The sequence below is a fragment of the Lates calcarifer genome, linkage group LG15 (genome assembly GCF_001640805.2).
Source record: "Lates calcarifer isolate ASB-BC8 linkage group LG15, TLL_Latcal_v3, whole genome shotgun sequence".
NCBI lineage: Eukaryota > Metazoa > Chordata > Actinopteri > Centropomidae > Lates > Lates calcarifer.
In genome coordinates, this window is record NC_066847.1 from 24753265 (window position 1) to 24776577 (window position 23313).

At 38.3% G+C, this 23313-nt stretch overlaps 1 protein-coding gene across 9 annotated transcripts in view; it reads left to right on the forward strand.

Moving 5' to 3' along the window:
- The window catches only part of cdkal1 (CDK5 regulatory subunit associated protein 1-like 1), a 435182-nt gene that overhangs the window by 162689 nt on the left and 249180 nt on the right, over window positions 1-23313 (forward strand). For all 9 annotated transcript variants that reach the window (XR_007814619.1, XR_007814622.1, XR_007814618.1 and 6 more), the window contains exon 12: window positions 115-177. Coding sequence is in view for 2 of the 9 variants with exons in the window: in XM_018685548.2 (XP_018541064.1) it covers window positions 115-177 (63 nt within the window). In the remaining 7 variants the exon portion in view is untranslated. The remainder of the gene's footprint in view (window positions 1-114; window positions 178-23313) is intronic.

Genomic DNA, 23313 nt, shown 5'->3' on the forward strand with positions numbered 1-23313 from the left:
AAGTGATTATCAAGCCCTGGCTTTCGCATTTGTTTTTTTTGGCTGTATTATACATACACTCTATGAGTGGCTTTGAGATGTTAATTTTTTTCTTTCTTTTTTTTCTCTCTGCAGAAGAAGCAGAGGACTAAAGAGCTGTCCCAACTCTTCCACTCTTACAACCCCTATGACCACAAGGTAAGACATCTTTCACTGATCAAAATGAGCTGGTGTTTAATTTTTTCTTTGCGATACAGTGAATTATTTAATCCGCTCATTTCTTAAAGCAGAGAGCCCTGAATGTTCAGCCTCATTCACCTCAAAACCAGAAGCTTTCACTTGACATCAAAAGTAGTTGTAGGTCAGCATTGCTGAATTGTCTTTATGGCTCAGATGAGTTAGTTGTCTTCTCAAGATGAATGCCACTTGTCAGCAATCTAGTGGATGAGGACAGCTCAAGTGTTCCTGATTACACTGTGGGAGTGCATAAGTGTGTGTGTGTGTGTGTGTGTGTGTGTGTGTGTGAGAGAGTATGAGTGAGTGTGTGTGAGTGAGAGGCTGAATTCTGAAGTCAGGTAAATCTCCTCAACTGTGTATGTGTGTATGAAGTCCTGTTTTTGTGTGTGTATGAGCCCATACATTATGAGGTTAACATCTGACAGCAGCTTTTCAGGCATGCTTATGATGATGAGATCCTTATGACAAGTCTGTGTGTGTGTGTGTGTGTGTGTGTGTGTGTTTGTGTGTGTTTGTAAGAGTGTGTTTATGTGCTGAGTTCTTATATAAAGATGTCCCCCTGAAAGTGACAACCTCATGACAACATCTGTTACCACATTTTTCTGCTGTCATGAAAAATAAAAATTACATTTTGACATATTAGATATATTTGACATATTAGGTGGTGGCCTGTTACTGCATAGTGTCATGAACATGTTGATTGAAGCTTTGGAATGTGTCATGTAGCAAGACTTTATGTTAGCCAAGTTTCTATTTTATTTGTAATTTTTATTATTATTAGAATTATTGGTTTACTTAGTTATTTTAATTACTTATTTTATTTTCATTTCTGTTTTTGTAATTTATTTATTTATTGCAAAGTTTACACCTCTGGAGGAGTTTGCCTGTGGTGCAGTAAATGTTACACATTAATTAAAAGGATTCAAGCGAGATCACGTTTTCACTGTGGCAGGCATGAATCTCTGCCCCCCACACATTCAAACACACCCCACACTTACATACTAGCACACTAATAATAGTACATATGGAACACACATGCACGACGGAGTGGATAAGCTCACACCTAACACAAACAGGAAATGTGGATTGAGCAAAGTTAGCGGAGAATATCTTAATAAATTCACACATTTGCATCTAAATTAGATGCATAGTATTTGTGAACATGCATTCTCCTCAACTATGATTGCAAAGTTAGGGCTAAGGATGAAACATGGCTGCAGTCAGAGCCCCAACCCCTCTTGTAAAAGACAAGCTAACAAAAGTCTGTCAAATATTAGAAATATACAATGAATACCTTTTTTGTTCAAATTTCTACATTCTTTTTTACAGATTTCATTTGTATTAGGTGCATTACATTCTGCTTTTTTCATGCTATTAAACACGTTGTTATTTTGAAATATGAATTACACATTATGAGGACATTAATGTCACAGTTAAATATGATTACTCTGCTGTAGGCCACATTTTTGCTGCTGTATAACATATGTTTTTGATTGCCAGTACAGTAAAATGTCAGCTACCTTACTGATAACCTTGCCTATTTCACTATATTTGGCACAAAATGTGTCAAAAGTAATCCTGTCCTATTATATGATATCTGATAGTCCTCATACATAAATATTTTCAACATGTCAAGCAGGTTTCTTGTAAATCTTCCATGTAACCCAACTTACAGCCATATTTCTGTAGGTCTTATTACTTTTCCATAGATTGTGTAGATGTGCAAATAAATCCCCTTGCATTACAAACCCAGATAGCCGTGAGATATGATTTAATGATAATAAATCTAATGTCAAGCATGCTTCCTCCCAGATCAACCACGGTTCTGCCTGTCCTTGCCCATGTCCATACACCATGGAAATGTTGAGGCAAAATAGCTTGTATTAAGTCCTTATAGCCGTTAGATAGAAATAAATGAAGTCTGATAATGTCCCTCATTTTACAATAAATTCCCTTGGGTGTCTGGCCTTTCAGCTTACGGTTTATGTAAGGATATTATGTGTTTACTAACACATTAGTGTGTGTGTGTGAGGGAGAGGGATAGATAAAGAGAGGGAGCACACAGATTTAGAGGGAAGGGAGAAATTGGTGTCTACAGCCATTACTGTTAATACGCATCCTCCTATAGGTACAAAAAGGTCATTAATAAAGACTGAGTTGGGGTGGGGGGTGGGGGGTGGGGTGGGGTGGGGGGGTTGGAGAGGCTTTATTATTCCATAGCTTCAGGCTACCAACCAAAATGAAACAATGTTTTTAAATGAACTAATTGTTGTTTTTGTACCAAGCTTGTTTCTTAATTTCCCGTGGCTAACTCTGAATCACAAATGGGGAAAATGGCGAGGTAAAATGCAAGCAAAAATGGGCTGTCAATTAGAGCAAATATTAGTTTCCTTGTTTGTCTTATTTCCTATTGCTTGTTTTATTTTCTTTTTCTTTTTCTGTTCTTCTTTCTCTCCATGTTAAACAGTATTGTAATGTGTCAGAGTTAAGTGTTGTTGTGTCTTGTGCACTCATATACATGTAGCCAATCCGTCTAGTGTGTGTGTGTTTAAGAGACAGAAGTGTGTGTATGCGTGTGTGTTTGTGATGATTAATGTGAAGTATCCTATAGCCAGATGGTGCTGAACAAGGCCCATCCATCAGCAATGAAAAGACCAGTGGGCAGAAAGCTGGCAGAGCACTTTGTCTAGGGCCAATGCCCTGCACTGGACACACACACACACACACACACACACACACACACACACACACACATTCAGACTCTCCAAGGCCTTGACTGTATTACCCACTGAGCCATGTTTTAGCCGTGTGTTTTGTTTTGGCATACAGGTTCTTGCTTGTTTTTCCCTTGCCCAGGTCCCACATGAGTGGTGGTACCTTACCCTTGAAAACAGATCAGGTATAGTCTTGAAATGTACAGGTCTGCAACCTATTCTGGTCCCAAGACAGAGTTTAAAGGTCATATAGCTGGATTCTAACATTCTAGTGCACAACTTGTGTTCACATGAGTTTCTGAGAAAACATGAACTGCACTGTTAAGCACATATCTGAAAATTGTGGTAGGACCACAGTTTAAAAACCAACTCAGTGAGCACCGTAATGAGAAGTTCCACCTGTCTTTACTTCACTTTTTTTTAAATGGGATCATCCAGACCAGCCATGTTATTGGAGGGCTGATGATCCCTATAATCTAAAGCCTTTTGTCACCTATAGGCCTCTGCTGTGCCTGTTTTCTGTCTTCAGTTTCCATGTAATTATTCCTGTTTTATTCATCAATGAGACAGTCAGGGGTGATACAGTTTGCTACTGGCATGCTTGTCTTGCTATTGTTTATCTGACTGACCACATTTTTTCCTTTGTGCAAATGTGTGTATGTGTGTAGGAAATAAGTATGAACACCACACACACAGACTTTTCTGCCTTTGCAGCATCGTGGTGTCATCTGGTGTAAAGTTTTGCTTCCTGAAGGGTTTGCCCTTCCAGGTTGAGATTGTGAAACTCGCATCATGCCTAAGTCATTCTCAGCAAACTCAACGTGTGTGTGTTTGTGTGTGTGAGTGTCCACGCACTCAGCTGTTTCTGGCAGGGCTAACAAAGCCCCTCTCCCCTCTCACCCCACACTGTCATATTCTCTTGAGAACACTCACATACACACACACACATACAGGCGCACGCATGCATTCTCCTTGCTGTGTTCATAGGCCTGAATGACAGGGGTGACAGTTTTCCCTGCGGCAAGAGAGGAGGGACAAGCTGTCAACACGGCCCGTTGCATCTGCCCAACCACAGAAAACAGAGAGAGAGAGAGCAAAACAGAAAAAGGGAAGATGGAAATAGAGAGGGAGGTAGAGGTGGTTAAATGAAAGACTCTTAATGAAAGTGTAACAAATGAAAGAAGGCATTTGCAGAAAATAAAACACTTAATTACACTCAATAAACTTTTCTTCTTCAGTTATTCCGAACTCCCAGTTTGCTTCATAGAAGTTGACATAATTATCATTTGAAGAAAAAGGAAAAAAAAGTTAATTAGTCTTATAATTCTCTCTCTCCCCAACAGATCACTTTTTTCATATTTTCTGCACGTTGCTAAACTGAACAATTAGTATTCTGCTTTCTTCCCTTTTGGCGTTTTTAATTACTTTTATTTTGTTGAATTTTTTTTTTTTTAAAGCTGCTGTTGTTTTGCATTGTTGTGAATAGCTAACCTCCATCTTTGTCGAACTTGACATTTGCTTGCCACACTTTTTTTTCTTCTGTTCTGTTAATTAACTGACTATTCAGGGCAAGAAAAGGAGGGTGTGGAGGGAAGAAAAAAAGAGACAGAAATATTGGTTATGGTGATTTATTTTCTTGCCATGCTCTCTTAACTTGTCTCTCCACCCATCTGTCTGTTTCTATCTAATCTGTGAAAGATGTTCTTTTTTTTCCTTTTGCTCAATCCGTCTGCAGGTTTTGCATGACTCTTTAGAAGAAGTCTGGAAATGATTCAGTGTAAGGCTTTAAAGGTATTGAAAGTGCTCTTAGTTGAGCTCTTTTGTTGCTGCCATACAAAGACAGTTGATTATGTTGCCATTATTTTTAGGCTGATAACTGTGAACACTATGCCATCTCTAAATCGCTAATTATGATGGACTCACCAGTAAATGAAAATGTTATCATCGTGGTTGTTTTGAGTGTTTGTTTAGGATGCATTCTTTTATTGTATGAGATGTGTTCTTGAAAGCATTTCTCTCCTTGTTCCTGTTACCACATGGCTTTGTTTCTTTCCTTCATATAGTTTGATATATGGTGTGATGTATGTGTGCTTGTATCACATACTCCCTGAAAGGAAATCTGAGCTCACAATGTGTGTGAATTGCAATATCTCCCAACTGACATGTACATTGTAACATTTAGTAGTTTCTGATTAGCTGGCATTTACTTACTAAGTAAATAGCAAATTGAGAGTATGTCATCAGGTGAGGTACAAAGAGAAAACGTCATGCAGGCAGGCAGATGTGCAGGGAAAATAGACAGACTTTTATTGATAGTCTTTCATGGTAATGTATAAAGCAAGTGGGGGAAACCACTCTTCATAAGAACAACAACAAAAAAATAAACCATTTCCCCACATCTCACTCAAATATATAACATAAGTGTTTGCCTTTTCAATTCAGCCTATCAGGTCAGGGCTCAGAGACATGCACCAGAAACATACACTGTCTGACACTTATTCAGTCCAACAAGGCCATAACTTATTCTTCAATATATCAACATATATACAGTGCAATCAAAATAAACAAATTACTTGCTCAACACTCAGCATTTACCTTAATTAGCTGATGATTTCACCCAGCTATCACTCAATCAAAGTGAAAACCCACCAATCTTTCAAATAAAAGGGCCTCTTTAAACACCAGAACAAGATTACCTCTACAAAGGACTCCATCTAACAGGTTACTTCTTTCTTACCATATCCGTTTTCCCTTATGTTAATATATCTCACAAAATAAACTTAACACTGATAATTCTCTGTCTTTGTCTGATCAATTTAGTTCATAGTTTTAACATAAAATGTGATAGAATGTCAAACACTCCCAACAAAAGGTTCAGCAAATGGTTAGTGAGGTACTGCTTCCTCACAGAGTATAAGCACATATAAACTTGAGTGAGGAGCGCCACACACACCTTGTTCCTGTGCACCATCAGTTCTAGACACAGGGTCGATGATGATTTCCCCTAACCTGTGTACTCAACACACACATACTGCATGTCTGCCCCTGATAATTGTGTCCTCTCTCTCGTCATGTCTGTGCTGCGCACATAGGTGCCAGCTGATGTTCAAGAACCTAATCGATTTTCCTCTTAGGACCAAGTGCTTCTTAAGCCTGTAGAGCCAACACGTACCTGCTTCTGTCAGTCTTGTCATCATTTATCCTGTCACACTGAAACCATACTGCATGTTGTTTTTGAACACATCCAGAGCTGTGCGAAGGCCTTTTCATAGTGCTCAACTCACACTTTCCTCCCTGGCAGCTTATAGTAGACTACGATGTGAATAATATCTTATTTTACTGGATAATGTTACACCTCCTTTTTGATCAAAGGCAACAGAAATTGAACAGTTGGAATGAGACCCTGGTGTTTGTGTTCATATATAGTATAATCCATTTATTAGGAACACTCCGCTAATGTACTCCGAGATTACAATATTCAGCTTTTTTAAAACTATGTTAAAGAGGGGTTGAATCAACTGTGTGACCATTTTGGAGGCTGCAACTTGTGGTACTTTATTGCACTATACTAAGAGGTGTGTCTGTTGTTTAGCCTATCCTCATTGATTTGAATGGGGTGGACAGAATAATAGGAATACTTACACAACCATAATTATTTTGTGCATTTGGTGCCAAACAAACATTTGCCTTTGATATATTCCCAGGCTCTTTATTCTTTTTTTCTTTTTCTTTTTTTTTTTAATGCAATGTTACACTAATGCTACATTGTATAAGAGGTACACACAAACAGTTGCCAAGCATGGTACTCTGGACATTGTTGAACCAGTGTACTATTAAAGGCTGTTACCAATAAGAATTTTTTTCATTGTGCCCATAATCCGCATTGCTTATCTGCTTTACTTGTTACAGATTCTGTCGTCACAGTTGCAGATATCAGTGATATATGTAAAGGGTTTTTACGGTGCACAGCTAAGACCATGAAACCATTAGGGCTACCCAGAAAATCTGGACTGCTGCTTCTTCTGTCTGTGATACACCTGACATTTAAACATATATAAGAATTTACCATAATTGACTTAATTGCAATATGTTAAGTCTGTTTTGAGAACTACAGAATATGGTTGTGATACTGGGTATGCATAGTTTGTTTTCTTTATTAAGGAAGTATAGTCCATCTCTATAGCGTCATATTGTTAACCTTCAGCTTTCTACTTCTGGGAAAAAAAGAAAATGTTAGCCATTTGCAGCAAATAAACTGACTCTCAGCTTTAGTTTCTGGCTAGTTTCATGCAATACATGATCAAGTTAACATTTCATTGATTGGGCTACATAGTCTAACCATATGACAGCTGTTGTAATTTTGTGTTTGACTGCATGTCAAATTAGCTCATCGAGGTCGTATGCCCCAGCCCAGAATTATCTGTGGTAATGAACCCATAAGAAAGCAGGGCCAACATGTCCTGCAGTTACACTAAATTAGTACTTTACGATTGATATCAGAGATGGACATAATATGGATTTCAATACAGGCTAAATGTAGCTTTGTGCATCACAGTTGACATGCCCTGAATGTCATGTCAGTGGCCTGAAATGGGTTAATTGTCACATCATTTACACAGAAAAACAAACACAAACCATATTAAAGGACACATATTTTTTTCATTACTGTCTAGTAGAACGTTTCCTTATGGATTTAGTATTGGTAGACGTTTTTATCCACACACACAAGCGTTCACATACACACAAACTGAAGCTAATGTCCTTACTTGCAGTAGCATTGAATATTAGGCATTGTGTCCTTCAGTTTTGCAGCAATGCAAAGGATAGAATAAAGGGAGCATCCATTTACATATATGTTTTGATTAGACTAAAACTATTTAGTGTCTTTTCTTTTTTGTTTTAAATGTGGATGCTGGTGTAAAAACCAACACACATTTGTGAGAAGGGCTGGAGTGTGTACCATGTTATGAATTGATTTAAAATGTTGTCTGCTCATTTCCTACAGTCATATCCCTTTCTGCACCCATAGGAGAAGGGAAAGTGTGGAACCAACAGTTTCTGAGATGTTGCCAAGTTTCCTAAATTAATGTGTTACTATTTGTGACACAATTATTACACAACAAATGCTGAACCCTAAGAAAACAAAACCACCTGAACAAAGTTGCTATTTTGGTTAGAGGCAGACACTCCTGTCCCAACTGAACTTCTAAATATGATATATATACATGCGGTGTTGCTCTCTTTTCTCTCTAATTGTATATTTTGGTGTGTTTTCAAACTAGTAGAGAGTAGATCGTTACTTTGTACTTACAGAAAAACAGCCATTTATCCTGGTCACAATGATAGAGGTTGCTGCTGTAAACAGGGGGCACTCAGCCAAATCTTTCTATCATCTCCCCATAGTCCCAGGGTTGTGTAGCCAAAAAGGAAAAAGAAAAAGTTTTGTAAGTTCACTTAGTTGAACTGAATTGAATTGGGAAATGGAAAATATTGAGGGTTTTTTTTTTTTTTTTAAGAAATCCGAACAGCTCAGTTGGCCAGCTTTGTTATTTGTCTGCATTTATAATAAAAATCCAACAAAATATCTGCTCTTTCGCTCCCTATCGCTCTCCTTTTACTTTCTGTCTCTCCTCTCTTCACTCCCTCTCTCTCACTCACTCTCTGTCTTTCTCAAAGTGACACAGTGTGTGCCGTAATGGCTTGTTGATTGCTTCCATTTGTTGGGCCAAAGGCATCAAGCTTGTGTGTTATACGCACACATCGACACAGACAGGTACACACACACACAACCATGGTTTGCAGCTACCTCTTTTTAACTGACATCTGAATGGAGGGGTGGTGGGAGGGAGTGTGTGCGGGTAGGGGGGGAGGAAGGGACAGCGAAATGAATGAGGGAGGGGTATTAGAGCTTGTGTTGCTAAATGGTTTCCTAGACAGAAGTATGAATGCTTTCTGATTCACTCAATAGGCCTCCCCTTCAGCCAAGCTCATTTGGAAAGGTATGTGTGTTTGTGTTTATGTGTGTGTATTTCCCTCTATATTCTGCAGCTGCTTGGCTGGCTAAATGGATTCTATCTATATGATAGAGAATATTTTATCTTACATGTAATTGGTGGAGCAGGAGCAAAGGGTAATGACTGATCTTATGAAACTGGCTGAAATTAATGACCTCACGGTTAACGAGGGGTCATCATTAATGATGTAGCAGATGGAGTCTCACTTCACCATCACAGTTCAGCATCATCACAGCTGATTATACAGAGTGTGTATGCCTCAGTACATGTGTCTTTCTGTATGTGCATTTGTCTATGAATGTATGTATGTATGCACCCCATGACTGTTTGTTTCAAAGTTTCAACTAACATCAACTCTTGCTGTGTGTTAGCATGCAAATGTTGGAGTATATGTGTTTTTGTGTATTCATGTATGCAGGCTTATCAGCCCTAGTAATTGTTTGTCTGTGCCTGATTGCTTAACACAGCCTGTCATTAGAAATATTAGAAGCCTGATTCAACGGAACTCGGTACAATCTATATGGAAATTTAGATGCGTGGTTTCAGGCTACAGGCTAAAAAGACGTTTGGACTTTCTTTCTTTCATCCAGGCCTTCTGCCTGCCTTCCTAATGCCCATGCTGTTTAGGGATCTCAACTTCATCTTGGTTTCATTCCATGTTCATTCCACACAGCCCAACCCTGTAAACTAAAGTAGGGATGCTCTTTATTTAGCACACACACAAACATAAGAGGGAAAGAGGGAGTCATTCAGCAACAGAAATCGAGTTATTTAGTATATGTATATTGTGTTTGTTTTAAGGCTTGCTATTACATTTCCTCCTTTCACTTAAATACCAGCTTATCACAGTATCACACATTCACAGTCACACCCAGTTCGTCATGACAGAGAACTAACTCAGCCACATCTCCACAGAATTAATCCACTTTGTCTTGATAAATGCAACCTACACCAGTTCCTCTGTTAACTACTCTAGTTTCTCATTTAACAAGCTGTGGCGAGCTTATCTTCCATTGTAAATTACATGTTAAGGCCATTTGAAATCATGCATTTACTTATTGATTTTACTGAGTAGTTGCAGAGCTTTTATCTTGAGTAATGTATGTTTACATGTTATCCACATGTCCGAAGGAACTTAAAACAAATCTTACATTAATTAGGCAATTACTTTACCTCAACTGAAGACCTGAGAAATTTCAGAACATTAAAGGTATCATAGTATAACATGTATGTCTGTTTTTTTTCTCTTCCATATTGCTTTGACACATTAAAATAATGTATTGAGAGTTTCTTATTTCAATGGTGTTATCATGGTGTTTTTTCTATGTATTATTTGTAGACTTGCTTTTCAAAAGAAACCATCACAGTTAAAAATTATAAAACTCAACTTAAACTTAGCTCTCTTAAACCCACTGTGTTTGTCAGCAGGGATATACTTTATTTTCTCTATTCCTGAAAAGTGTCCTTTTTACAGAGACAGGCTTTTTTAAATGTTAAAACTCCTCAGATAAAGGGGTTTAGTGCCAGTGTTTGGCAGACCCATCTATCTCTTCATCTGTGTGGGAAACCACCAGATGCTAATAAACTTCAGTCTGACTCTTCACTCTACATCTGCCTTCCATCTGTTGAGTCAACAATCACTAACTAACCAAACTTGCTCTTGCATGGGCACACACAGCATTTACATTAGGATCCTCTAGAGCCTGGTTTCAATTCACTGCTTTATTGTTTCTGTCTATTGATTCCTGAAAAATGAAGGTCGAACATCTTTATTTTTCCTTTTATCTAAATTCATCTTCATGGCATTGTGAGCCTTTTGTTGTATAATAATAAACATAATATAATAACACCAATAAAGAGATTCTGAATCAGAATTGATCTAAATGATAGTTTACATGTATTTAAGTAACCATTTTTCTATGTTATATAACTTGTTTTCTTTAACACCACAAACACAAACAAACCAGACAAAGGGAAAATAAAAAACAAACATAGATCAAGCGTTTTATGGTGACATTTTATGTAAACATGCTATTTGATTCCCCACTTCTGGTTCCTTGTGTGCATATAAACATAGTGCCAGATTTGGAGAATAGTGAGTCTAAACTCAGAACACACACGCTTTTAGACAGTCAGACACACACACACACTCTCACTGCACACATGGCCCTGTAAATGAGCTGTGTGTATAGGGCCAAATGCTGGATCACTACTGTAAAGGATTTATTCTCATTATTGCTGAGTTACAAAAACTGGGGCACAGCAGGGGAGGAAAGTGATATATGAACTGACTGCAGGCAGTGTGTGTGTGTGTGTGTGTGTGTGTGAGAGAGAGAGAGAGAGTCTAAATGAAGGCAGTAAAAAAATAGTGACAGCAAATGTGTTTTTTGTGCTTTATTGTCTTGTTCAATTCTTTGTACATGTCTGTGTGACAAGGATTATTCCCAAGTTGTCATATCCTGACATCTTTGACAAACTTGTAATGTATTTATTCTTATCTATAAATAGTTAGTTGAAGTTTCTCTAGATCCTGAACATCTTGAATCATCCAGCTCTTTGCTGGATGTTTACTGGGATGGGATTGATTCATACACTAAAGGCTAATTTGTGGTTCAACATAATAGTACTGCCCTGTAGGTATCTACAGGGCACAGGCTGCTGCTATAGCTTTCTTCAATTAGAAAGACCTGTTATTATTCAGATTAGTTACAAAGTCTCCCCTCCCTCCTCAGTGATTTCACCATTACCATTTTCTGTTCTGAAATGTTCTGTTCTTTAGTAATTATTGAAATTGAAATTTGTTTTTTGATCGCTATCACATCCATTTTAAGTTCCACATCATTTTCTATTGTGATGTTATCATCCTGAAACTGAGAATGTAGGCTACTTCTCTGCCAATTATTGTTTAAAAAAAAAGAAAAAAGAAAACTGCATCACTGCCAGAAAATGTGTTACTGGTCCAGAGACACAACACTAACACCACTGCAGAACTATAAATCTGCTGTAGACATCTAATCAATAATCCAGCTTTATGTGTACACAACAACATTTAGGTGCAAACATAAAACTGCAGTGAACCATGCTGGAGCTGAATATGACAAAATGGCATGTTTGTTGGAAATCAATTAGATATTTATTGTTTAGTGACAGAGAAAGCGAGAGTTTTAGGTAGTGATTATGATGAACTATATTGACCATGTCTTACTAATAACTTTGAGCAATGAATATTATTCCTTTATGTGATTTCCCCCCCAGTAGCAGTTTGTTTTCTTTGCTTTTTGCTATTGTAGCACTACTACAAGAGTGATATGGACCGGCCAGCATCATCACTCACTGCTCTCTCAAAACACCCCTGACAGATTTGTAGGATAAAGTATGGAGAAAAAAAACATCAACAACAAAAAAAAAACACAGCTAGAGCTTCCACACACCAAAGAGGAGAAAGTGAGACAAAAGAACAAAAACAAACACCTCAGGAAAAAAGAATGAACTGAATATTTATGGGATCGAACAAAAGAAAAGAAAACAAAGACCCTTTTCAACAGCTTTGACACCTATTCGCATCTGTGGTCCTCATTTTCATTTTTCTCCATAATCTTTGGTGAAGTCGTCCCTCAATGTGTTGCGTATAGATTAGTGTGTTTGCTTGTTGTGCTGAAGGCCTGTTAATTGGGTGTTTGGGGCTAATAAATAGCTGTAATTAACAGGCATCGTTAGGTGAGGCAGCGATGGAAAAGCTCTGGCAAACCAGCTTCGGGGAAACAATGAAATGCAATGTGGAAACATTCACCTGGAACTTTTGTTCACAGGGACATTTAGATTAAATGGGTAGCAAGGTCAGTCTTACTGGGACCTGTAAGCGTTTCCTGTTGAAACTGAATTCTCTACCTGCTCAGTTGGTGTGAAACAGTCATAATGATAGTACCTGTGAAAGGCCCTAAAACTGAAATATGAACTATTAGTTAGTGTATAATTGCATCACTGTACAGTCGTACAAAGGCACTGTCATATGTCATAAGCTTTGATGAACATTCAATACAGCTTGCGCAGAAGATGCAGAGACAGTGTGTTGCAATAACACGTGGTGAAGGAGCAGGATATACTCTATGAAAAAGATTTCTTGAATGAACTTTGCTGTAACCCAGTGAGCGCAGCTGATGAGCCGTGTGCTTTTTAAAAAATCCTTTGGCAGTGTCTGTCTTTTTCTGTCATCTTTTTACATTTCTTCTCTTCTCAAGTCTGTATTTTTTGTGATTGGATGAAGAGATTATGTCTGCTGTCTCAACTGATTGAAAACTTAGACTCCCATCTTTACCGGCCTACCGGTTCTTGCTGTCTCATCTTTTCCTCACTTTTATCATTTCTTTTCTTTTTTTCCTTTCCTCTCAGCTCCTCTTAAGGCCCAGACTTGTTGAAGCAAGTTATAGTTGTTTGAAGTCCTGCCAATGAAAAAGTGGACACTAAGCCCATTAAACAGCTAATGCATCAGGGATTTTCTTTTGACTATAGCATGTTATTTTTTCATCTTTGCTTGTATATTATGTCTGAAAAAAGCAAATAAAGAGGTAAATGGGCACAGGTGAGGTACAAACGTTCGTTTCATGTCTGTTCCTTTGTCACACCAACTCATTTGGTCAGTGTTCATACACACAAATAGCGCTGTTGTAACCACTGTAAGGCAATTATCTGATTATTGTAATTTCATTGTAAAATATAATTTTGACATGCATACTGGTTTGATTTTTTTTGGTGAATCTGTGCATGTCAAACTGTGTGTATTTGTGCAATGTGAGTGTTTTTAGCTTTGTCAGCAAGATGATTTTACCCTTCAAATAATTCAATTAAAGAATTAAATAAGTTGGATATAACTGCTGTATATCAGTTAAGCCAAACTATGAATCTAATCTATTGACCAAATTTCCCAAAACTTCAGTGGTCACTTCATTGGGGAGAAACAGTGGCCTGTCCCTAAATGTAAATGAATTCATTTCCTCATTCAGATCAACACTGCAGTTTCTTCAGTCAACATTTTCCTCCCTCAGGTTACTCTCTCTTTACCTAATTAGCATAGTCATTTCACATTTTTATTATTTGCCTAAATCAACTATTAGAAGCATAGCAGACCCACGCACCAATTTTAAATTAGAAAGACTCTCTCTCTCTCTCTCTCTCTCTCTCTCTCTCTCTCTCTCTCTTTCTCTCTCTCTTTCTCTCTCTCTCTCTCTCTCTCTCTCTCTCTTTCTCTCTCTCTCTCTCTCTCTCTCTCTCTGGTCTCTTTCTCTGTCATCTATCTCACACGTATTTTTGTCATACTGTTAAGATAAGTCTGTCTTTCAAAGGAGGGAACTTTGCCCCCAGGGCTTGTCAGACAACTTGATGACATGATGCATCTGTTGAAATAAAGCAGGGAGGATCAAATGCTTAATGGCCACCTGTGTGTGTGTGAGTGTGTGTGTGTGCCTTTCCTTAAACATGCTCTCTTATTTGAAGTCTTTTCAAGTGATATTTCCATAATGTATAGCGCACTTAATGTAAATTCACAGTATGCTTTGCAGGTTGAATAAAAAATAGAAAAAATAGGGGTGCTAGAAGTGTAGCCACTGCATTTACATTTTGCAAAAGTTAGTATGGTCAGTGCAGATAAAAATGTAAATACCTGCTTTTATAAACATATTTTCGCACAGTATAAAAATTAAATCGGTTTCAGCCCCTTAAATGGACTTTTATACTTTCAGAATTTGAATAGTGTGTGCGTGTGTGTGTATGTACTCAGACGAGTAAAAGGAGTAGAAGAAGAGACAGCCATCCTCTATGTCCCCTCTTTGAACAGCATCTGATTATAAATAATTAAACAGTTATGAAAGCAAAGAGCAAATATCAAGTTAGATGATTTTTTTTTCTTTTAGAATACACAAGTAGTGCTCCTGACCCAATGTTTGTGTGTTGTAGCTGTAACAGTGCTGAATCTGTCTGTATGCTTGTGATTCCCATGGCATTTGGCCTCAATTTTCATATAATTTGCTTTTATTTGTACATACAGTATCTGTATGGCTGAAGACGTGTGTGTGTGTGTGTGTGTGTGTGTGTGTGTGTCCTCCCTGTCTCTCTCATAGACCTCAAACCTCCTCATAAATTTAATGACTCATTTGTCAAGGAGGACAGTGAATAGAAACATGTATAATAAAAGGGAAAAAGATAAACAGAGGCTACAGTTCACATTGGAAGCAGGCCTGTGTGAAAGCCTGATAGAGCCTGAACAGATAAAAAGGAAAGAAAGAAGACAGAAATAAGGAGAGAGCGGCAGACCAGTTCCAGTCATCTCCTCTCACGCAGAAGTGATGCGCTGCCTTGAGCGCAGTCTTTTTCCAGGAACTCCAGCATAAACAAATTAAGTCAGAGTGTCCCTGCAGCTCTTTGGGTGTGTGTGTAACTGTAAATGTACTGAATGTGCATCTTTTTGTGCGTGTTCTTGAAATCATGTCTTTTCAAAGCCTCTATGGTTTGGTTTTGTGTTTGAGTCACTTTGTATATATGGTGTCTGTATCACTATGTGTGTGGTAGATATGCTGTCGACCCAACAGCATGCCTTTCCACTCACGTCTGCAAGTAGTTAGTGTATTTTGACTGCTGTACTCCAAGGCAATGTGTGTACAAGACACTGCAAGGCCACACTGTAATCACATTGTTTGGAAAATATTTTTTTCATCAGGACAACACGTGTAGTGACAACAAGTCCTCAAGCTAAAGTTAAGCTAAGACACAACCAGTGCATTTTACTCCCCTTTGGCAACAGCAGTATAGTCTATAGGATAACTCTTTGTCCTCTGATAGTGTATAACCCTTTACTAGTACCAGCTGTAGGAGAATTCGATGAAGGATTAAGGACACGGGCTGATTATTTACTAACTGTGGGGTAAACTGTCAGTTCTGTTTGGCTTATGTTATTTGACACATAATGTTAATGAACTTTGTTATTTGTGGAGGTGATAACTAGCTTCTGGGCTTCTATTGAGCCTAGTTTGTGTATCCAATGTAGTGCATATAAAATGTGAATAACCTCACTTTGCAGGGAGTGCATTGACAGCCAGTGCTCAAGGCCTTTGGTGAGGATGTGTGGCTCATTTCTTTAATGTATGATATATGAAGATGTAACCATGCTTGAAATCCCACAGTTACTGTATTGTTGCTGAACTGCTGCTGCACTTCTGGCTTCACTACACTTCCACCTCAGTGTACAGTTTGTGTACTGTTGCACTTTCCTATACAATAGACAGAACTGGTTCTCCTGTGTGACATTAAGGATCTGTGTACTATTTATTGTCTTCTTAGAGAGTTCTTATAGAGCACAGGTGTTGTATATGTTGGTTCATGTGTTGTTGTGTTTTTAAATTTTCAAACCTTAGAAAAAGTCAAAAATCATTCATTGACTGCAATAGCTTGTTTAAACATTATGTTATATGATAGCCTTTTTCATGAGTAAATAACACTTTCCAGAGTTGTGCATTGAATGCCTCAGGTCTTTACTGAGGACACAAGTTGTTTATGTATCTAATGCACCATATATGAGTGAATAACCTTTGCTCGTAAGTATGGATCGAATTGAGAACAGCGTGGAGGACTTGTGGAGGACACAGGCTAGTTTATTAATTTAATGTAGTGTGCAGTAATTTTCACATGCATTGACCTGCTTATGGGTAAATGCCTGTTGACATTAGAGCATAAGAGTGTGTGCCCATTTAGCAGGCTAGTATATGGAGTTGGCAAAACTGCCATAGGCTTTTATTGGGTACATACAGTCGGCTTGTTTATGTATCAAGTTCACCACAGGCCAGTATGCCAGTTGATGTGTCTTTATCCACTGCCCATTAACAGATGTGAGTAGAGGCAAAAATGGATTTGTTTAGACAAACAAGGTCACGACAGCCTCTCAAGGCATTAAAAGGTCATTGATGTTGTTTTAAACTACACTGTATGGAATGAAAGTCAGTCATGTGCATTGGTTTCCATATATATTTTGTAGAAAGATTTGATTACAAGTCTCATGCATTAACTTTCTCTGCATACCCAGTTAAACACTGCCCCTCTATTCCCTATAACATACCACATACCCTGGTGTGTATCTGCCACCTTGACTCAGGCTACATTTTCTTATATTTCTGTGTTTTCTTGTCATTTTGAGTTATGCCCTCAACTTTGTAAAGTCTTGTTACTGTCCTCAGGATTTACACTGAAATACTGGCACTGAGAATTTGTTCTCAGTTGTATCTGTTTTACAGATATTGTCATTCTTTTGTAGCTAAAGGGATCAAATCTAATTTGATTTTTTTTCAGACATTAATTGCTACTCTTAACATAACATAATATTTTACAAACATTCATGTGAAGTCTTGCTTTTCATGCAACTCAGTGCAGTCTCGATGCAGTCTTTGGTGCTCTAATTTGACCTTCCCCTCAAAGCAGCCAACTCTTTCCCCTTGCCGGATGCAACTTTACTTTCAATTATGTGTAATGTTGTAGAAAATAAGTGAAAATAAGTGCTTGCTGCTATTGCTGAATGCATAGACTTTGTGTTTTTGTTTATACAAAATTGCACAAATTCATCAGTGCCAATGTTCATATAATGTCTGTGTTTATTTCCAGGAAAGTGTCTACTTTTTTGTACATCTCTTTTGTGTATGTGGGTTTCTATTGAGTACAGTAGCTCCAAGCGTCTGCTCTGTATACAAATTAGCGAAACCCCCTGTGCCGAACATAGAGGTGCTCACACTCTCACTCACACACACAAACACACACACAGCAATGGCCGTTTGATAGTCCGGCCACTCAGCCATATGCCACCCAAGGGCCTGGCATCTGCTGTGACACAAGCATGCAGTAACATGAGACAACCACTTAAGTAATCACTTTCTCTGTGTTGCACCCATACACATTTCATGCATGCACATACTCATAAAGAAAATCACACATTCTTTGAAGCGCTCCCTCTTTACCTGACATTCGAAAATCTCATTCGCTGTATTTAAACAGCAGACTTGGAACAGCGTAAGGATAGGCCTGGCATATTGGTCCCTGTATCCCCATTTGTTTAGACAGCAGATCAGAGCTTAGTATATGGAAAATCAACCCCTTAAAAATGCACACACACACACACACACACACATATGCGAGGAAAATTCATGGTCAGAGGCAGTGCACATATATCAGTCAGACAACACACACACACATATTTATGAACACATGCAGAGTCACATTCATATTTGTGTACACACAAAGACACAGAGTGCTATAATGCATCTCAGAATAATGTTGAAGCCATTTTGATCAGCTCCTAATTTCCATATGTGCCATTAGCCCAGAATCAATCCGGCTCGCTCTCCCAACGTGCCCCCTACATCATCTACAACGCACTGCTCACAGTTAGATGAGCATTTGGTATATTATGTATCTGTGCTGGAAATTCATATTTATTCATTGCTTGCTTTCTTTGGATTTGAATATTTCTCTCATGGTCATAAACACTGTAGGATATTGATTCCTAATATGTAAAATGGTAAGTATGATACATACTTACCATTTTACATATTGCACCTGGTCAACTCATCTCAGTTAGCATTAAAAGCTGTTAAAAGACTAAGCTCACGAAAACAAGTTTGCTATAATCATTAATAGACATACTTAAGATTCTCGTTTGAAGTGGTTTAACAGGAACAGTAAACAAGATTGCTCCTATGAATGTATCCTGGGTTTTTAGCTACACATGAGCTTTACTGGTCTAGCGTGAATGCTGAGGGTTTGTGCTTCTTGTCTATCTTGTCTACTTCTGATGACTGTTAGTTTGAATGGCACAGCTGTGTGGTAGCAGGCTAGCCTTTTAAAGCTCAGTCTGATTACTACCTGCTCCCATTGATTAATGTTCATTATGTCTGACTGTGTATGTGTCTGTGTGTGTGTGCACGCTCTCTGAGTCTGTTCAACCTGCCACCCAACCACCCCCCACCCCACCCCGCACTGCCATAAATCAATCAACACCATTGAAGTGCTAATATTGTCCCCTTTGTAAGCCATTTGCTCATTCAAGTCTCATCTCGCTGAAGCCAATCTGACTTTTACTGATGAGAATTTTGTCTGTTTTGATTTTTTTCTTCTACGTTTTTAGATATTTAAATGGTCCTCCCTCTCATGTTTTCATTTATGTAGGAAAAGATACGGAAAAGGAAAAGATAAAAAATTATTCAGTGAAATAATGTAGTTGATTTCTTTCTGTTGGTTGATTGGCTGTTGCAGGACCTGGTGTCCCCATATCCCTCTGATGGTTGATGGAGTTTCTGAATTGGATAAATTAGACACAAAGCAGACTTTTGCTAGACATTTGATCAGAGTAAAAAAGATAGTTACAAATATTTCCTCTGATTTTTACTCATTTTTTATCCCTCAGTTGGTATTTCCTCACTTTCTGACAGAGATCTCACTTTAGCTTTAATCCATCGAATTATTAAGAGAAAATCAAGCAATGTGGGCCTCTTCAAAACTTTTCAATCGGTGTGTGCTAAATGTAAATGAAACAGTAAGGCCAACTGCCATATGATATTAAAGAAAAAGCTGTTTAAAAAAATCACAAGTGTCTGGTCTGAGCATGTTTTAAACTGAAGTTAATTACATTAGAATTTGCCAAGCAGCCCTTTGTGTGTACATGTCAGCTCTTTTTGATCCTTATAGCCTCTCTCTGTCTTTCTGTCTGTGTAGATTAGACCAATAGAAAATATATGTTTATTCATACTCCACAACTGCCCAAACCTATTTGACATATACTGTACATACATTCATTCCTGCCTATGCTATAGTCTGCAAACTGTCCATGCACTGGGTAGAAAACATCAGTCATTGTATAACTGCCCTGTGCCATCCTCCTGAAGACTTTCCCTTTTGGGATGCCAGTTTCCAATGTGCACATTGTTTGCACATGAAGGTTATTATGTGCATACATGTTTTCTTGCTATCCTGTCACTTTCATATTACTCTCACATACTCTCCATACATTGGTTAATAAGCACACACACATCAGTGTTTGTTTGTCAACACTTTCTGACCCTGTGGCCAATAAACAGACAAACTGCAGTTACCACAATGCATGTACAATTTGACTTACATACTCAAACTATGATGCTTTTGTGTTGCTGTGAGTGCACAAAGGTTTGGGTAAAGACTCCATGGCTCATGATCTTGACATGGCACTGCTTAAGCATTGCAGTTACATTATATTCTGTTGCCACCTTTATACTTTGCTGCCTTTGCGTCACGTAACAAAAGGTTCTATTTACTATTTTACCAAGAGGAATCCACAGGGTGATGTGTTTTGAATTCGGTACAGAGAGAAAAGCACAACAACCTAAAGGAGACACCCACAAGAAAAAAGTAAAATACAGAAAAGAAAGAAAACTGTTATAGAGGGAATTGAAGCTGGTGTAATGTCATATAGATAAGCATATTATGTGGTTAACTCAAAGAGATCACAGAAAGCGGGTTTAGATATGAAACTGAATGTAGCAGGTTTGTTCAGTGACCCAGCCTGTCCATTTGGTACATGGTACTAACATCCATACAATTTCTGGCTGTTCTTGTCTATTCTTGCTGAACTTGCGAGAATGCCTTTTGGATGACTCGTTTTTCAGCATACATTATTTCTGCCACTTCAAGCTTGCTGTCTGTCTATAGGGAACTATATTCTGTGGGCACTGAGCTTCCCTTGCTGTGTGACCTTTACACACACACACACACACACATATATATATATATATATATATATATATATATATATATATATGATCTGTACTGTCAGCGCTTTGCGACCCAATGTTCTTTCCATGCTGTACTGTATCTACACCAGTAATAGCCCAAGGCTTTGCAGAGTTAACTCTACTACTTTTTTCACCCTCTGATCACTTTTCCCTATAAGAGCTTCAAATTTCATTGGTGCCCTGTTTCTTGCATCAAGATCTCCTGCCATCATTCTCTCATTCAGTCTCCTCTTCTTGCCCATATAGCCAGATTAACCACAGCGTCCAGCTTCTTTTCCAAGTGTTGCTCTCATGGGGCAAAAACACCATGTTTATTTTTTTTATGTGGCTCTTTCACTTGTCCAGAAATTGTTCATAGTGCAACAATGACATCTGGACCTGCCACTGTTATGTAAAGCAGAAAGATAGATACTAGATGTGACAGTACAACAGGAAAAAAGAAGAGATTGTTATGAGACTACAAGTAGAAATCAAATACATAAAGAAAATCAAATTCTCTCTCTTATTTTTCTCCATTTCTATACGCCCTTGGTTCATCTGTTGTCTTCTTGTCCTTGGGTACCTGAGTGATTTGGAGAGAGACAAAACAGCAGAGTACTTGACAGTCCATCATTGCACCACTTCAGAATGTACCATCAGTGGGACAGATGAAGAGGACACAAGCATTCTGAACCATGCACACATTCACACAAATGCACACAGACACAGAATTGTTAGCCTATGAAGAGAATCAAAATGTTGAGTGTCCAAGAGCAAACACTACAGCATAGAACACTTTACCCCCCTGTCAGTGTTCTGTATGCACAAAAGAGGGAGTGAAAGGAGGAGAACATCATAATTGTACACAAAAAAAACCTAATATGAGGTATACAATGATAGTTATTAAGGGTTTCCTTGACATTGGTTGAAAACACCAAAACAACCTTTGAGGATATTTGTAAGGTTTACAGGAGAATAACAGCTTTACTTGGTACTGAGGACTCAAAGTGGATGTGACTTGAAAAATTACACATTTTACCTGATAGATATGTACACTCAGTTGCCACTTTGGTAAGAATATTTAGAATAAGACCATTTTATTACAGCGTTAACATATGGCCACTGCAACATAATATTAAATATAGATATTTCAACATTAACTTTTGGTTAAGTTTAGGTTAGGGTTAAGTTGATGTTGAATATACTGTGTGCCTATCCATTATTTGATCCCCGCACTCTTATTTCTTCCCATGCTATATGACCGGCACACTACTGCATGTATTACCACTGACTGTCAACATTGGAAACTACACTACACAGGCAGAGTTCAACATCAAATACATGTAGATTGTAGTGAACTTCTTTTTTTTTTTTGCATTTGAATGAGGGCACTTGTATATTTACACCCACATCCTTCTTCACATTTGTTTGAAAGTCTACCACCTCTCACACTTGGAAAGGCAGCTGCAGTCAGTTTTTCTCTCTCTATTCTTCTTAGTAGCATACACAATTATCTGGGTCTTATCAGCTTTCCAACTAAATTTCCATTCACTTTTATTGCATTTTTATTTGGATTTACACAAATGTTAAGAGTTAAGAAAAAATATGGAAGGAGACAGAGATAGAACATGCATCAAAAGTCATGAGCCGGCTTTTAACCTAACCAACCATTAGAAGTACATGATCCTCGCCTTATTCTACAAAGCTACCAGGGTGGCCTTGTAGCTCATGTTTTTTTTTTTTTTTTTTTCCCTTATCAAAACACATCCGTACATTTCTCTCATTCTAATAGGACAACTGGAGGGCTAGCCTTGAACAGCAATCAGACGCATTCGCGAGATAGGCCTCACTATGCATGTGTGATTTGTTGTGTCTTCAGGTGTGGCCTCCAGTGATAATCATAATCATACCAAGGCATTAGTTTCAGCTGCAATTATAGATTAATGTGGATGTATGGATGTGTGCATTACACGTGCACCTTGTTACTCTCCCTTCCTCTCTCTGTCCCTCTCTCCCATACACACACTCGCGCATGCACATGAATTACACACACCAAGGCCTTCAGGCCCACAGGGACATAACAGACAATCAGCCTGACAATCACAGCTGAGCTCTGATTGATGCTGCAGTTACACACACACACACACACACACACATTTTCAGACACAGAGATGCTGCAATGCCAAGGGCTTGGCCCCCACACCCACCTTAGACACACATACACACACACACCGAGCCAAACAAGCCCCACGCTGGATGAATAAATAAAGGCGTATGGAATGTTTTTTTTACGATTTCTAATAACTGTAGCTGTGTGAGATGTGATGACAGTTGTGACCATTCTAGAAGAAGAAAGAAATACATGATCAATGCTTAACAGTATGAAGCCTGATGTTGGAGGAAGAATTGGTTCAGGCCAAAGGGCATTTGTCACATGGTCTGTCAGAAGGTGTCCACTGCTATATCTCCTTTAATAAAAGGCAACAGCCTTTTTTGTTTCTTTCTTTCTTTTTTGGTCTGGCAGGTGTCTATGGAATGATATTGCACTCACAGTCTATGTATCAACAGAACAGTATTACAGTTTTGTCCAGGTAA